Source organism: Monodon monoceros, unplaced genomic scaffold (assembly GCF_005190385.1).
Source record: "Monodon monoceros isolate NGI ecotype Baffin Bay Population unplaced genomic scaffold, NGI_Narwhal_1 Super_Scaffold_5, whole genome shotgun sequence".
Taxonomy (NCBI): Eukaryota; Metazoa; Chordata; class Mammalia; order Artiodactyla; family Monodontidae; genus Monodon; species Monodon monoceros.
Window position 1 is genome coordinate 100105035 of NW_021703782.1, and position 13074 is coordinate 100118108.

Genomic DNA, 13074 nt, shown 5'->3' on the forward strand with positions numbered 1-13074 from the left:
GCTTTCTCTAGTTGTGACAAGCGGGAGCTACTCTTCATTGTGGTACACGGGCTTCTCGTTGCAGTGGCTTCTCTTGTTGCGGAGCACGGGCTCTAGGCGCATGGGCTTCAGTAGTTGTGGCACGCGGGCTTCAGTAGTTGTGGCGCACGGGCTTAGTTACTCCGCGGCATGTGGGATCTTCCTGGACCAGGGCTCGAACCCGTGTCCCCTGCATTGGCAGGCGGATTCTTAACCACTGCGCCACCAGGGAAGCCCTCAGGCTTTACTCTTCTTTCACAACCTTGATACTTTGGAAGAGCACTAGTCTTATTCTGTAGAATGCCTCTCAATTTGACAACCTCAGATTTTTTTTTTAACATCTTTATTGCAGTATAATTGCTTTACAATGGTGTGTTAGTCTCTGCTTTATAACAAAGTGAATCAGTTATACATATACATATGTTCCCATATCTCTTCCCTCTTGCGTCTCCCTCCCTCCCACCCTCCCTATCCCACCCCTCCAGGCGGTCACAAAGCACCGAGCTGATCTCCCTGTGCTATGCGGCTGCTTCCCACTAGCTCTCTATTTTACGCTTGGTGGTGTATATATGTCCATGCCACTCTCTCGCTTTGTCACAGCTTACCCTCCCCCCTCCCCATATCCTCAAGTCCATTCTCTAGTAGGTCTGTGTCTTTATTCCCATCTTACCCCTAGGTTCTTCATGACCTTTTTTTTTCTTTTTCTTAGATTCCATATATATGTGTTAGCATACGGTATTTGTTTTTCTCTTTCTGACTTACTTCACTCTGTATGACAGACTCTAGGTCCATCCACCTCACTACAAATATCTCAATTTCATTTCTTTTTATGGCTGATTCCATTGTGTATATGTGCCACATCTTCTTTATCCATTCATCTGATGAGGGACACTTAGGTTGCTTCCGCGTCCTGGCTATTGTAAACAGAGCTGCAATGAACATTGTGGTACATGACTCTTTTTGAATTATGGTTTTCTCTGGGTATATGCCCAGTAGTGGGATTGCTGGGTCGTATGGTAGTTCTATTTTTAGTTTTCTAAGGAACGTCCATACTGTTCTCCATAGTGGCTGTATCAATTTACATTCCCACCAACAGTGCAAGAGGGTTCCCTTTTCTCCACACCCTCTCCAGCATTTATTGTTTGTGGATTTTTTGATGTTGGCCATTCTGACTGGTGTGAGATGATATCTCATTGTAGTTTTGATTTGCATTTCTCTAATGATTAACGATGACAACCTCAGACTTTTAAAGGCAGCTTGAAAGAAATTTTTTTGGACAAGGTAATACACACACGGTACAAAATTCACGAGAAGCCTTTTTTTTTTTTTTTCTTAATAGCTGCATCAGCGCGTTGATTTGTCAGATTGTTTGCTTATACAGATGACACGTGTTGATTGTGAGAAATTTAGACAGTAATAGGAAGAGGTGGGGCAGAAGCCACCCACTGTAAGTATCCCTGCAGGGCAGATTTAGGATGAGGAAGTCTGTCGGTTGTGGTCAGATCTCTCTAAGAGGTGAGATGCTGAGCTGGGGGATGTGGCATGTTGGTCTGGTTCCTGGCACTGGTTGCTTTTGAGAGAACCCCTTTTCCTCTCTGTGTCTCAGTTTCATTACCTGTAATCTGGGGATTTGTGGGTTTCTCAGGCCCAGGGTAAAGGAGAGACTCGGGGCTCTTTGCAGTCCTCAGTGCTGAGTATCACTTCCCTTCCAGGCAGGGTGCCCAGTCCACCCAGGATGAGGTCGCCGCATCTGCCATCCTGACTGCCCAGCTGGATGAGGAACTGGGAGGTACCCCTGTCCAGGTGAGCCCATTGTCCCTCGGGGCCACACCCTGGGCCCTGTCCATCTGTTCACTCATCTATCTGACTGTCCATCATTCCATTCATCCATCCATCCTTTCAGCGAACATTTATGCAGGGGTCTGACACTGCGTCTGCAGCCATGAACACACAGATCCCATCCCTGCCCTGCCCTGAGCTGCTGTGATGTGGTTTACAGTCTAGGGGGGAGAAAGATGTTCAGCAGACATGCAGGCAAAGGTTGCACAATCACACATAACGACGTGTGCAGTGAGTGAAAATGATAAGACACCAGAGGAGCAGGAGAGGCAGTGTGGTGGTTTAGTTCAGAGGATGGACATGGAGCTAGCCTGCTTGGGTTTAAATCTAGTCTTCACCTCTGGGCAGCCTTGGACAGGTCACTTAGCCTCTCTATGCCTCTGTGTTCTCAAACTGGGGTTAATAACAGTACCTACCTCACAGGATTGCTGTGAGGATGAAGAGTTAACATTTGTAAAGCATTTAGAGCCATGCTTGGACCATAATAGACCCCTTATACAGGTGTGTTAAGTATAAGGACACATACATCCCAAGTAGGAGCTAATTGGATTAGACAGGGCCCCCATCCAGGGAGGGATTTTTCAGCTGAGACCCAATGGTTGAGTAGGAGTTAGCCAGGCATATTCCAGGTAGAGGGAAGGGTACATGTAAAGGTCCTGAGGTGGGAGGGGGCACTGGTTATTAAAGCGAGGGGAGGGTGCCACGATAGGAGCCTGGGGAGATGATCAGAAGCCAGAAGCCACCGTGAGGATGTTGACCTTGACCCTGAGAACAAGGGGACATTGCTAACATGGTAAATGTAATGTGAAGGGATTCATGGGTTTGAAAGGTTGCTCTGGCTACAGTGTTGGGCCCTGGAGGGCAGCAGGTGGGGGAGACATGGGAGAAGGAGACAGAATCCTCCTTTCTCTATCCTACCCTTGGAGTGAGCAGGGCTCTGGATTCAGATTCGGGGTTGGTGCCCTGAACTTTGACCACGACATTGGGATCCTCTGGGTCCTGGAGGCTGGGTGCCGGGCGCTCAGTGGGATGATTACTGCCTCAGCTCATCCCAGCATCAGCCTTAGGAGTAGCATTCTTGGGCCCATTTCACAGAGGAAGAAACTGAGAGGTTGAGGCCCGTGCCTGAATTCTCGCTGTCAGGGCGGAGCTTGGATCTGACCTCTGACCCAGCAGTGGTGGCCCACGTTGGGAAGTGACTACAATACCCCCGACCCACACGTGCGATTGTCTTCTAGATTTAGCTAGCCAGGGTCACAACTGGGATCCGAAATGAAATGGGCACACAGGGCAGAAGCAGATGTGATATATCTTAGACCTCCTTGCCCTCTCCCTCCCACCACTGAGCCCTTGACTGCAGTCTGCGTGTGGGGTGCACTGGCTGTGCAGGAGGGGTCTCTCCAGATCTGGAAGGCTCTATTCTCACCACTCTGCCAGCTTTCATGCCTGAGGCTGACATCACCATCCTGGAAGAAAGTGCACGAACAGTCCCTGTGCTTCCGTTTAAGGGAGTATTTGCAAACGTGGGCTCTCTTGGTTCTTGGACTAGACTCAGGCTCAACAAGGCAGGGCCTCGTGGGAGGGGAGTGGCCGAGGCAGTGCCCGGGGGCCTCAGGCAGTAGTGCTGTGTCCGGCCTTCCTGGAACTCCTGTTCCCCTGCCAGCCCCTGTGTGCTGTAGGGTCACGCACCACCTGTGCACAGACCCAAGTGTGACGGCCTTATTTGAGGGGTGAGCCCAGGCTGTGCTGGCTGCAGGGGGTGGCGGTGAGCCTGGTGTCGTACAGGACTGACGTTCCCACCCCCTTCCCTGACTTGCTCTCCTGTCTCCCTCCCAGAGCCGTGTGGTCCAAGGCAAGGAGCCTGCTCACCTCATGAGCCTGTTTGGCGGGAAACCCATGATCATCTACAGGGGTGGCACCTCCCGCGAGGGTGGACAGACAGCTCCTGCCAGTACCCGCCTCTTCCAGGTCCGGGCCAGCAGTTCTGGAGCCACCCGAGCTGTTGAGGTAATACCCAGGCCCTGGACCCCAGGCAGGATTGGCCTCTCTGAAACCTCCCAGGCTTGATAGGGAGATCTCCGGGCACGGGATTGGGTGGGTTTGGCTAAGGGGTTAAGAAGCAGCTTTTTGTACCTTCCTGCCCTGGCAGCAAGATTGTATGTCTTAGATTTCCCCTTGTTTCAAGAAATGCCCATTGCCCCTTGCATACCTTCCATAACGGGCAGCTCACTACCTCACAGGCAGTCCATTCTTCACAATCTGGACATTGTTCTTCATTACATTCCAGTTGGCTGCTCTCCCTCTCATGGTGGAAGGTGCATATCTATTGAGCAGCCTAGAGAATGGGACCATCACCTTCTTTGTTCTGGGTGCCCAACTTCTGTTAATGCAGCCCAGATTTCTAGAATCTCCTTGGCTAGCCACAGTGCACTAATGACTCATGGGAGTCAGCTAAGGCCCTCAGTGCCCAAAGTCTGTGTCCTCAGCTCTGATGGGGTGTGTGCTCTTCCAAGCCCTCACCTGAGAGCTGGTCCTGCTGCAGTGTCTCCTGGGCTACGAGGAGGGGGCTGAGGACATTTTATCTGGTTCCTGATTAATCGAGGACTGCCCTCCCAGGTGATCCCCAAGGCTGGCGTGCTGAACTCCAACGATGCCTTTGTCCTGAAAACCCCCTCAGCCGCCTACCTGTGGGTGGGTACAGGAGCCAGCGAGGCAGAGAAGACCGGGGCCCAGGAGCTGCTCCAGGTGCTTCGGGCCCAACCTGTGCAAGTGGCAGAAGGCAGCGAGCCAGGTAGGAGCAACGGGCGGAGGGGCCTCTGCTGCTTCTGGGGATGCAGCTGTTACGTTTCCCTCCCTTCTGTCTGCTTGGGGGTTTCTATATCCTCCCCCCCCTCCTGAGCACCTGTCCCCTAATGTGCGTTAATAAAAGTGAGTTAGGGAATTCCCTGGCGGTCCAGTGGTTAGGACTCTGCGCTTTCGCCACAGGGGCACGGGTTCAATTCCTGGTCGGGGAACTAAGATCCTGCATGCCACAGCGCTGCCAAAAAAAAAAAAAGTGAGTTAGATGAAAATGAGGGCTATGGTCAGTGAGAGGGAGGCATCCAGGAGTTAGAGAAAGGAGAGCTCAGTGTGGGCTGGGGCAGGTGGGGAAGTCAGCTGGAAAAGGGGTCACAATGCCACAAGCCTGCTCTGTTTCCAGAGCATGGGTCAGGAACACCTTTGTTATGCCAACCCTAGGTCTTTCCGTTCTTACTTTTCAGCCCAATCCCTCCTGCTTGATGCTTAGCAGAAATGGGGAAGAGTAGCTCTGTCTAGAGCCATACAGTCCACTGGAACCTTCTGAGAGAATGGACATGCTCTATGTCTGCCAGGTCCAATTTGGTGGCCACTAGTCACATGTTTAGGCTAATGAATATTTAAATGTGACTGGTGGGAAAATGCAATTAAATTTAAATAGCACATGTGGACAGAGCAGGTATAGTGGAAATGATACGTGGCCTCAGGTAAGGTGGCTTTACAGCATACTAGCTGTGTGATGTTGGGTGAGTTGCTTAACCTCTCTGAGCCTCAGCTGCCTCATATGTTGAGCGGGGATAATTATCCCCATCCCGCGGTGCTGTCGTCAGTCTCAAACAAGAAGTAGTCCTGGCTGTGTGTCCACTGCCAAGTCTTCCCTCTCTGGGCCTCCGTTTCATCACCGTCGAATCCCTCAGGCCCCTTCCTTCTTTGGCGCCCTGGGATTTTAAGATGCAGGCTGGGGATTGAGAGCAGTTGGTTGTGCTAGGGCAGGGTTTGTCCCAGGGTCTAAAGAGAAGTGCTGGAGGGGGGATGGTGGGGTCAGTTGGTAACTGGTGTGGCCTCCCCTCACAGACAGCTTCTGGGAGGCCCTGGGTGGGAAGGCCGCCTACCGCACGTCCCCACGGCTGAAGGACAAGAAGATGGATGCCCACCCTCCTCGCCTCTTCGCCTGCTCCAACAAGATCGGACGTTTTGTGGTGAGTCCCAGCGGAGGGCGGAGGGCGCTCCCTCTGCTTGCCCCTTGGGAGGTGTGTTCCAGGGAGCGGAGCTGTTGCAGCCACAGCAGGGGCAGGGAGTGTACCCTTCTGACAGACCAGCATAGACCCATGCAGATTGGAGCCAGCTCTGCATCTCACTCAAGGGGGCAGATAGAGCAGGCCTACCGGGGGGGGAAAGCGGCTTGCTGGTGTGCTGTTATTAACCTCTTCCATTCCTTCCTAGATCGAAGAGGTCCCTGGCGAGCTCATGCAGGAAGACCTGGCCACCGATGACGTCATGCTTCTGGACATCTGGGACCAGGTGGGTGAAGCACGGTGCTGCAAGTCACTTTCCCTTTCTGAGCCTCCATTTTCTCATCTGCAGAATGGGCATGGTGGTACCTACCTTGCATAATCCAAACAGATGAGAGGTAGATAAAATCTCCTTGCCAACTGCAAAGCACCATGTAAATGCAAATCAGACGACCAGAGTTATTTCCAAGGCCTTAGGGGAGCCTGAACTCTTCCTTTAAATCTGTTGGTAAAGAAAGTTGAACTTTGCAGCATGTCACATGCAGGCATAAACTGTCCGGGGTGTCACCTAGAAGTAAACCTTTCCCTGTCCCCACAGGGCTTGCATTCTCGTGGGGGGTGGCAGTCCATAACCCCTCCTATCAAGCTGGCTTCTCCCAGAGTTGTCAGGGTTAGAGATAGCAGCCATGCAGGTGTAAGACTCCCCTCGACCCGCAGGGCTGTTTCTTGGGCTCCCCAGTTGGAAGATCAGTACCAAAAGGTTTGCAGTTTAGCCGTTCAGCTGCTGGCAACTTTGTTCCATTTACTACTTAATCTGTACGTTCATCTGTTTATTCACTCACTCAGCCAACATTTATGAAGCACCACTGTCTTCCAGGCAAAATGCTGTGATGCTGGGAGTCCTGTGATGAGCGGTACAGTCACAATACCTGGTGTTGAGGGGCCGATGTATTGCAGTAGGGAACACATTTGTAAATAAGTGAGGGCAAGGAAGTCTGGCATTTTATTGTCTGATACCATCTTATCAATGACATGCTCTATATTTTAGATACACATCAAAATAAATGATACATAAAAATCAGCTGGATAGGTTTTTTGGTGTAACAAGCTTGTCATAAGATTCAAGATGGTGGTAGTGGTGGTGAGTTGTTTTTATTCCAAGCCTTAGACCATGTTGGCTCAGACACACGGAGACTGGCACATAGCAGACTCTTAATGCATATTCGTTGGGTGAAGAAACCAGTGAGCATATGTTAGGCTGCTCATTTGTTGAACGAGTAAATGCCCGGAAGGGGATCATTCCTGAACTGCTAGAGAGGGGTCTCAACCTCAGTGGCTGACGGTACCTGTTAGTGAGTGAAGCAGGCTGAGCTGGGGAGACACGAAGGCATGGTGGAGTCTGAGGCAAACTGGAACTTCCCATTGAGAGGGGCGGCTGCTACTCAGCTTCGTCATTCACGTGCGGGTGAGGCTGCCAGATCCTCCCCGTTTGGAAGGGAAGTTGGAAGTCTGGATTGAATGTAATCCGCTAGTCACTCAGTTTGTCTAAAAGCAGACCCCCCCCCAGAGATTGGTGGGCCTACAGAGCAGATTGGAGGTCACCAGTTTGCCGTCTCTGTTCCAAATCCTTGGAATCCCGGTCCGCGGGCTCTGTCAGCGGAGGGGGTGTCTGGTCTACACCTGGAACCTGCCGCGCTTCCCCCAGGAGCGCGTAGAGTCAGCACGCCTCACGCCATTTCATCTCGTGCCTCTCTTCCAGGTCTTTGTCTGGGTTGGAAAGGATTCTCAAGAAGAGGAAAAGACAGAAGCCTTGACCTCTGGTGAGGACCCAAGGGTGCCTGTGGGTCTGTGTCATGCGGTGGGGTGGAAGCAGCTTCCTCTGCGGGTCTGGGCGTTTGTGACAGTGGAGGCGGGGACTTTCGCATCCGTGGTCAGCCCCTGGTGAGCCCTCCCTGGGGTGGTGAAAGAACAGCTCACTTTCTGCAGAAGCCTTAGGTCCCACCAAAAGGAAGTAGCAGCTAGGAGCTGCTTCAGATTCCCAGAATGCCCAAGGACCAAACTTGTCAGGATTTAGATGTGGGAAAGCAGGTCCCTGGTAGCTGAGCAGATCTGATTTGGGAGCTGGAAACCCAAAAGCTGGTTCTTTGATATCTTCCAGTAGGGAATGGCTAGAGAAAAATGACATAAGCTTCGTGAAGCTGGAGGTTAAACTGTGACCCCTGTTCCTTCCCATGTTCCTGGGCAGGGCGGTGGAGGAGTCATGTGGGTGTCATTGCCTTTAAGGGATGGTGGTGTCCAGTGCGGGGTTGGGCCTTGGGGACAGTGGGACCAAAAACCATCTTAGGCAGGGAACCATGTCTCCTTGGCGAGGGAGACCCTAAGGATTCTTCTCCTGCCTATGTGTCTGCAGCTAAGCGGTACATCGAGACAGACCCAGCTAATCGTGATAGGCGGACCCCTATCACCATGGTGAAGCAAGGCTTTGAGCCTCCCTCCTTCGTGGGCTGGTTCCTTGGCTGGGATGACAACTATTGGTCTATGGATCCCTTGGACAGGGTCCTAGCTGAGCTGGCTGCCTGAGGAAGGCCCCACCCTGTTACTGGTCAGTGCCTTTCAGAACTGTCCATCCCGCAAGGAGACCTTACAGCGAGCAGGGCCACTCTGGTGTGTGTGTGTGTGGTGGTTGTTTTGTTTGTTTGTTTGCTTTTTTACAGTAGCCAAAAACAGCCCTGCAAAAATTCAGGGTGCTTGCAAAATTGTCTCAAGTATTTGTGCTTTTGGAAATAATTGAATTCAATAAAAAGCTTTTTGAAGTGTGTTACCCTGCTGTGGCTCATTTGTCCTAGTCATTGTTCTGAGAAGGGCCCGAGTCGGGGAAGGGGAAGGGGGAGGCATGGCTTGTATCTGTGAACCAGTGACTGAGTTTCATTCACCTCGTGTGTGAATCATGGTGCGCTGAGAAGCAGTGAGGTGAAAGGGGTATAGATTGTACTAGGGGTAAAATGCTTATGTGGAAGGAAATTGGGAGGGAACCAGGAGGCTGGAGAGCCATCAGACTGAGATGCAAGTCTGACCCCAAGTGAAGGAGGGAGGAAGAGGGGTTGGGTGGATGCATCTTAGATGGCCGTGCAGTCCAGCAAGCTTCAGCAAAGCTTTTGGGGAGTCCTTGAGCCAAAGTAAAAAAAAAAAAATTTAATGTAGAGTCCCATTTTTGTTATTATTTTTTATTGTAGTAAACTATACATAACATAGTATTTTATCACTTTGACCATTTGCAAATGTACAATTCAGTGGCACTAAGTACATTTACAATGTTATGTAGCCGTCCCCACTGTCTATATCCAAACCTTTTTCATAATCTCCAACATAAACTCTGTGCCCATTAAACAATAACTCCTATTCCTCCCTCCCCTCTGCCCCTGGCAACCTTTATTCCACTTTCTGTCTTCATGAATTTGCCTATTCTAGGTACCTCGTATAAGTGGAATCATGCATTTGTCCTCTGTCTGCCTTATTTCACTCAGCATAATGTTTTCAAAATTCATACATTTTACAGCACGTGTAAAAATTACATTCCTTTTTGTGGCTGAATAATATTCCATTGTGTGTATATGCCACATTTTATTTATCCATTCATCCATCGATGGACACTCAGGTCATTTCCACCTTTTGGCTATTGTGAACAATGCTGCTGTGAACCTTGGTGTACAAATATTTGTTTGATTTAAAATGTTCTGGAGCCCAAGTCAAATCAGCCAACGAAGGATGTGAAGGTCTCCCAGGGGTGGGATGTGTCTTATCTCCTCACTACACTCAGTCATTGGGAGGCCTGGCCTTGGAACACTGTCAGTAGGAGTTCAAAGCCAGCAGCTGGACCCCTGAGTCACTTACATTCCCTGTAGGAGAACGTGGGCAAGGTACCACACCCTGTAACATCTGCCTGCATCTTCCTCGCTTCCTCTGGTTCCCACGAGTGTTTCTGCTGACATGAGGTGCTCCTGGATGCTCCTGAAATTTGCAGCCTTTGGGGTGTGGAAGAGGGGCTTCCTCTGTGCCCCACTTGGTCCCCCAGACCCTGACTCTTCGCTGATGCTCCGTTTGTCACGAAGTTCCTCTTAGATGTCTCCATGAACTTATGTCTCTAAACCTTTTCTCCATGGAGATCCCAAACCAGTCCAAGAAACTGCTGGGAGACAGATCCCCTTCCCTCCCCTCTATCCTCTGATCTTTTCTCTCCGCGTTTTCCCCTTTTTTGTTCTATGCCTCTCTCCCACCCATCCCCATCAACTTACAGAGGGAAAACTCGTTCATAGGACCGCGGAAGAACAGAAACCAGTGTGAGGGTTTATGTGGTGGGATGGGTGTGTGTGTGTTTACACTGCTGTTTCCAAAGCTGGCTGATCACCCTAATTGCCCAGGGAGTTTTTAAAACCGTAAATTCCCTAGGGGCCCTACCTCAATAGAGTCTGATTCATCGCAGAAGTGACGGGAGTAGTGGGGAAGGAATTTTCCAGGTGAAACATGGAATGGTCGGGAGTCAGGTCATCTCAGGCAGGGTATGGAGCTATACAAAGATGGAGCTCTGAGGGAGAATGTGGTACTCAGGGACAGACTGCAGCCCAGGGGGCTGGAGCAGAAGGTGGGAAAGCAGAGAGTTCACAGAGGGCCTCAAATGCCACGCTGAGGGGTTTGAACTTGATCTTGTAATGCCTACCTCTACTCCAAAGGGCCACTTTCATGGTCAAAGCTATCAACTTGACAAATGCAAAGTTCTGGAACAAAGGCAGCCTTTACCACCTAGAGCTTGTAGGGCCTTCACTAGAGGAAGGTGGAGGCTTGTCTAGACAGAGCCAGCTCGCTGTGGAAGGTCAAAGGCAGGTGAACCTGCCATGCATTCTTCATTTCCAGTTATTGGCATTCAAGGCAGTTTATTGGCCAATTTCGGTTTATTGGTGTCTGTAGCTTCAGAGAGAGAGGTCTGCCTACTCTGAGAAAGAAAGTTGTCTGAGGCAATGGAGTTGCTTGGACTCCATATTTTTTTCTCTCAAAGACAAAATAATGAGTCAGGAACACTATCACTTCAACCATATATTTTTCTCTTCCTAACGGTTTTTGAGAGACGTTGGATTCCATCATCTACAATGGAGAAGTCATTGTGAAATGCCATGACAGGTGCCCAGGGGGCGTCTCTTGGAAAGAGGTTGGTCTGGGCTTGGATCCTGAATCCTATCTTGGGCAATTCAGTTCAACAGATATATATTTATGCCAGGCCGTGTGCAAGGCACTAGGGATAGGACAGAAAATTTCTGTGAGCCTCAGCTTCCCCACCTGCAAAATGGTAATATTGTATTCATATAGTACCTAACTGGAGGTGGTACAATATAGGGGCTGAAAGTGGGGCTTTGAAGTCAGACCTGGGTTCAAATTCTAGCTACACCACTAACCAGCAGTGTAATCTTACTTCAATTCTTTGTAGCTTCCTTAGCTGCAAAATGGGAATAAGAACAGAGCCTACCCAACGGAGACTTTTATGAGATTATGCTTAATACAATGCCTGGCACATAGTAAATGCTCAAAAATGGTAAAAATGTTATTATTTGGTAAAACCAAAGAGCCTAGTCCACAGCAGGACTTAGTACATAACCATGGAGGTAAAGACCCACTACACTGTGTATCAGATAGGATATTTTTGGCTGTAAGAAGTGGAAAACCAACTCAAATCAAATTAAACCATAAGCACACTTATATGCTCTCATAAATGGTAGTGCAGAGTTTCGGGGGCCATCTTGGTTGACTAAACCCATTGGGTCTGTCTGGGTTTCTTGTTGATTCTCTTGGCTCCGCCCCTCCCGATCTGGTAGTGAAATACCTGTAGGCGTCCTGTCTGTCACACCCGTGCATGGCAACGCCCAAAGGAAAAGATAAAGGATTGTTTCGAGAAGTTCTCCCAGAAAAGGGAGGCGGAACTATCCCGCAGTCCATAGAGAACCTCTCCTCAGATCTCAAGAGCCCGTATGGGGCTACATGACCATTCCTGACCAAATCATGGGCTGGGGGATAGAATTATCAATAATAGGCCAGTTAAATTCATGACAGGAGCTGGGATTGGATTCCTATTCCCCTGAGATAAGAGCTCTAACGGGGAGAAACCTAAAGTCATGGTTCCTAGGAAGGAGGAAGGGGGTAAATGGACACTGGGTAGACAGCCATTTTGTGGGAGACTTTTTTGGAGTCAGATGCTAAAAATAATAATGAACGGTAATGGTTCCTTACAGTTTTATGACGTCTAGTAATTTTCAGAGGGCTTAATTTCCAGCCTGTTTTTTTGTTTTGTTTTGTTTTTTGTTTTTTGTTTTCAGAATCTTTGTGGGAAGATTCCCAGCCTCCATTATGGTTACTAAGTTTCTAGAGCTTCCTGAAATCTGTTAGTTGTTTCAATTTCCTTTGTCAACGAACTCTGGCTATAGGGTGGATTGAAAAGGGCTGCATCCTATTCGCAAGTGTGACTCCTTTAGGCAAATCTCAGCCTGATCTGAGCCCAGAGCTGCTGAAATTAGGAAAGATCTTAAAGATCATCTATCTAGTCCAAAGGTTCTCGAGTCTTTGGACAGCCATGGTGGTGGGGTCAGTGCATCTCTTAAAGTTGTGCACAAATTTGTGCTTATAGCTTCCAACAGTTTCTCTAAAGGTCTGAGACCCAAACAGGTGGAACTCAACTTCTTATTTTACAGGTGAGGAAAATGAGGCTCAGAAAGGAGCATGACCTGAGGTCACCTTACACGTTCAAGGGTGTAGTGGGAAAAGCATTAAGAGCAGTGATTTTTAAATTGGGATCTGGGGGCTTCCCTGGTGGTGCAGTGGTTGAGAGTCTGCCTGCCAATGCAGGGGACGCGGGTTCGAGCCCTGGTCTGGGAAGATCCCACATGCCGTGGAGTAACTAGGCCCGTGAGCCACAACTACTGAGCCTGCGCGTCTGGAGCCTGTGCTCTGCAACAAGAGAGGCCGCGACAGGGAGGCCCGCGCACCGCGATGAACACTGGCCCCCGCTCGCCGCAACTAGAGAAAGCCCTCATACAGAAACAAAGACCCAACACAGCCAAAAATAAATAAATAAATTTATTTTAAAAAAACAAAAACAAAAAACTGGGATCTGTAGAATTCTATGAGGTGCTTCAGTGATTTTACAAAT

The 13074-nt window shown here is 49.7% G+C and overlaps 1 protein-coding gene across 3 annotated transcripts in view; it reads left to right on the forward strand.

Moving 5' to 3' along the window:
- Positions 1 to 8703, forward strand: part of GSN (gelsolin) — a 56596-nt gene extending 47893 nt beyond the window's left edge. For all 3 annotated transcript variants that reach the window (XM_029201957.1, XM_029201958.1, XM_029201956.1), the window contains 7 exons: positions 1731 to 1821; positions 3694 to 3864; positions 4474 to 4648; positions 5728 to 5852; positions 6097 to 6174; positions 7645 to 7705; positions 8296 to 8703. In XM_029201957.1, the coding sequence (XP_029057790.1) occupies positions 1731 to 1821; positions 3694 to 3864; positions 4474 to 4648; positions 5728 to 5852; positions 6097 to 6174; positions 7645 to 7705; positions 8296 to 8465 (871 nt within the window). In that variant the 3' untranslated portion in view covers positions 8466 to 8703. The remainder of the gene's footprint in view (positions 1 to 1730; positions 1822 to 3693; positions 3865 to 4473; positions 4649 to 5727; positions 5853 to 6096; positions 6175 to 7644; positions 7706 to 8295) is intronic.
- Positions 8704 to 13074: the final 4371 nt, after the last annotated feature.